The sequence below is a fragment of the Mandrillus leucophaeus genome, unplaced genomic scaffold (assembly GCF_000951045.1).
Source record: "Mandrillus leucophaeus isolate KB7577 unplaced genomic scaffold, Mleu.le_1.0 Scaffold136, whole genome shotgun sequence".
Lineage (NCBI taxonomy): Eukaryota > Metazoa > Chordata > Mammalia > Primates > Cercopithecidae > Mandrillus > Mandrillus leucophaeus.
This window is the reverse complement of record NW_012101321.1, coordinates 1,873,484-1,876,358: the sequence shown is the minus strand read 5'-3', so window position 1 is coordinate 1,876,358 and position 2,875 is coordinate 1,873,484. Positions and strand designations below refer to the sequence as shown.

Sequence of the window (2,875 nt, the reverse complement as noted above, 5' to 3'; positions counted from 1 at the left end):
TTGAGACGGAGTCTTGCTCTGTCGCCCAGGATGGAGTGCAGTGGCTCCATCTCTGCTCACTGCAAGCTCCACCTCCCAGGTTCACACCATTCTTCTGCCTCAGCCTCCTGAGTAGCTGGGACTACAGGTGCCTGCTACCACACCCGGGTAAATTTTTTTTTTTTTTAGTAGAGATGGGGTTTCACTGTATTAACCAGGATGGTCTCGATCTCCTGACCTCATGATCTGCCCGCCCTGGCCTCCCAAAGTGCTGGGATTACAGGCTTGAGCCACCGCACCCGGCCAAACCCAATTTTCTTAACATCAGAGCGAGACTCCGTCTCAAAAAAAAAATAAAAATAAAAATAAAAAATATCATTTTAAAAACACACACACATTTATTTCCAAGGATGCCCTACAAGGACTGTCCTGTGCTCAGAACCTGCCTGGGGCTCTTGGCCTTTGAATGAAAAGAACCCATTCCAGACATTTCATAATCTCAAGTCATTACTTGCTTTCTGCTGGGTAGATAAAATACAGGATTATTCCACTTATTATGATTTTAAAAAGGTAAAACTAAACAATATTTTATAGAGATGCATATGTGTATGGTAAAACTATACAGAATAAAAAGGAAATAATAATCACAAAGGTTAAAAAAAAGGGTTACCTGTAGGGGAGAGAGGAGGCTAAGTCTGGAAGGGATGGGAATCCATTTTTAAGGAACTGACTATATCCTATTTCTTGACTTGAGCATGAGTCACGAGAGTTTTTACTTTATAATTTACAAATTTTACATGCTCTTCTGTATGTATGTTGCAAAAATAAATAAATGCACTTACACAACCACTCCAAAATTTAGCAGGGAGAGAAGGAAGAGTTCACAGACTACCTTAAGTTCATAAACCCCAGGTTTATGGTTATCAAGCTATGTGAGATCAGAGAAAAGTAAACTCTTTAGATTGTAAAATGGTAAGGGTAGGAGGGAGCACTGAGAACAGGAAAAGTGAAAAACTGAAAAGGTGATGCAGAAAAAACATGAAGCTTCTGCGTCAGTTCATACCCTCTCACTTGGAGGAGAGCAACATCTAGCACAGACATAACTAACAAATGCCCAAGCTTGGTAAGGAATGTGTTAGTGTCTGAAAAACATGTTAACTAATAAGGGGAAAGTGGAGCTCAGCTTGTAAAGCAATGTAAACTATCAAATAATTTCTTCTAAAAGAAATAAATCCAAAAATTGCAAGTTTAACCCTCTTACTCATTCCATAACATCGTCCTGACACCCTTTAATGAAAAAAGGGCATATAAATAGTTAGAAAACTACAAACACCAATTACTGAATGCAAAAAATACACAATGTCATGTCTCAGCAAAATATTATCAAAGAATCTAGAAGAGCCTTTGCCAGCCTTGGGAAATTAGGGAACTGGTGAAAACTAATTACAAAATGTCATTTCCACATTGGAATAAGTACACATATTGCAACTAAATGATAAACACACATCTGGATCACATCTAGTCTGAACTCCAAAAGAGGTCTTCACTGTACAGTCTCTTGTAAGTGAGAGTGAAGCTTTCTGCTGAAGGTAACAGGAATCTAAGGTGGCCTACCCTATTTAAATCCACAGGTCAGACATGGCGGTATATCTTTGTAAAGTTTTTTTCATTGTACTCTTGCAAGAAATATTCACTTATATCCAGCAACTATTCATTATTTCACTAGCCCTGGGTTTACACTGAACAAAATTACCAATTATGTTCAAAACTGGTGTTCACATAGACAGCCAAATGCCTTATTTTGATGAAAAGTTGTAGTAATGAGCATGGAGAATTATTTTTATGGTTCCAAGATTCTACCAAGGGCATTAAATTGACTATTTCTTCAAGATGTTCTTCTCAAGTTTTCCTTTCACCTACTTTCTACCCTCCATTTGTTCCGCACAGATACAATATCTTCCCTATTTCTCCAACTTTCTCTTAGTGGTTAAGGCAGTCACACAGAAAAGGTTCTCCACTTCATGGAATATTCACTATATTCCACTTTCTAACGAGGCTCTCAGTGAATCGTTCTCCTCCGACTCTCTCACTTCCCTATCTCCCTTTTGTTGTCAGTCCCCCCAGGTTTGTTCTTCCCTCTTGTTTTCAGATAACTCGGATTACCCAGTTGGAACCAAAGGCCAAAGAATTTCCTCTCTATTATGTTTGATTGAAAAGCCGCCCGGGAAGAGGGAAGGGGTGTGGATCTACACGTATTCACTCTTTCACTAATGCGCCAAACTATTTGATCCGTGCCGCTTTTGTGTACCCAAAACACACTATCATAAAAGTAATTATAGCCCCGAAAATGATTCTCAGCCCAAATGAATGGCCTTTTGGGATGCTATATTCTGGACTTCTCTTTGCGTGGGGGAGGGTCTCACAAATAACGAAAACAAGTCCTACAGAAAACTGGTGAGCTCGGCGGCTGGGGGAGGGAGGGAGAGGGTCACAGGTCCGAAGTTCAAGGGACGCCGAAACAGGACTTGACTCACTTATGAGCACGTGCTCTGACCTGGCTGGGGCGTCGCATGCAAACCCCCCGGGAGGGGTCGCTGACCACCGAGACGGCCACTGGCCTCTGACTCATCCAGAGATAAGTCATCACCTAGGCCACAAGTCCCAAGCCAGCAGCTCCTGGATTTACTGTGCACGGAAAATCTGGAGTTTCAGCTGCACGACCACCAGCAGTCAGAGATGGGTCTGAATTTCCTCGGGCTCGGCCGGAAAGTGTGGATGGCGATGGAAAGGCCACCCTCCCCGAGTCTGGCCTCCGAGAGTTAAAGCCGGTTCCATCCCGGCGCGTGAAGGAGCAGCCGCTGTGTGGGGCGGACCCGAGCGGCCCCAGAGCGCGCTG

At 42.8% G+C, this 2,875-nt stretch overlaps 1 protein-coding gene across 1 annotated transcript in view; it reads right to left on the bottom strand.

Moving 5' to 3' along the window:
- Positions 1-2,626: 2,626 nt before the first annotated feature.
- Positions 2,627-2,875, bottom strand: part of LOC105534530 — a 116,652-nt gene continuing 116,403 nt past the window's right edge. Inside the window, exon 6 of the mRNA XM_011973257.1 lies at positions 2,627-2,872. Within this exon, the coding sequence (XP_011828647.1) occupies positions 2,627-2,872 (246 nt within the window). The remainder of the gene's footprint in view (positions 2,873-2,875) is intronic.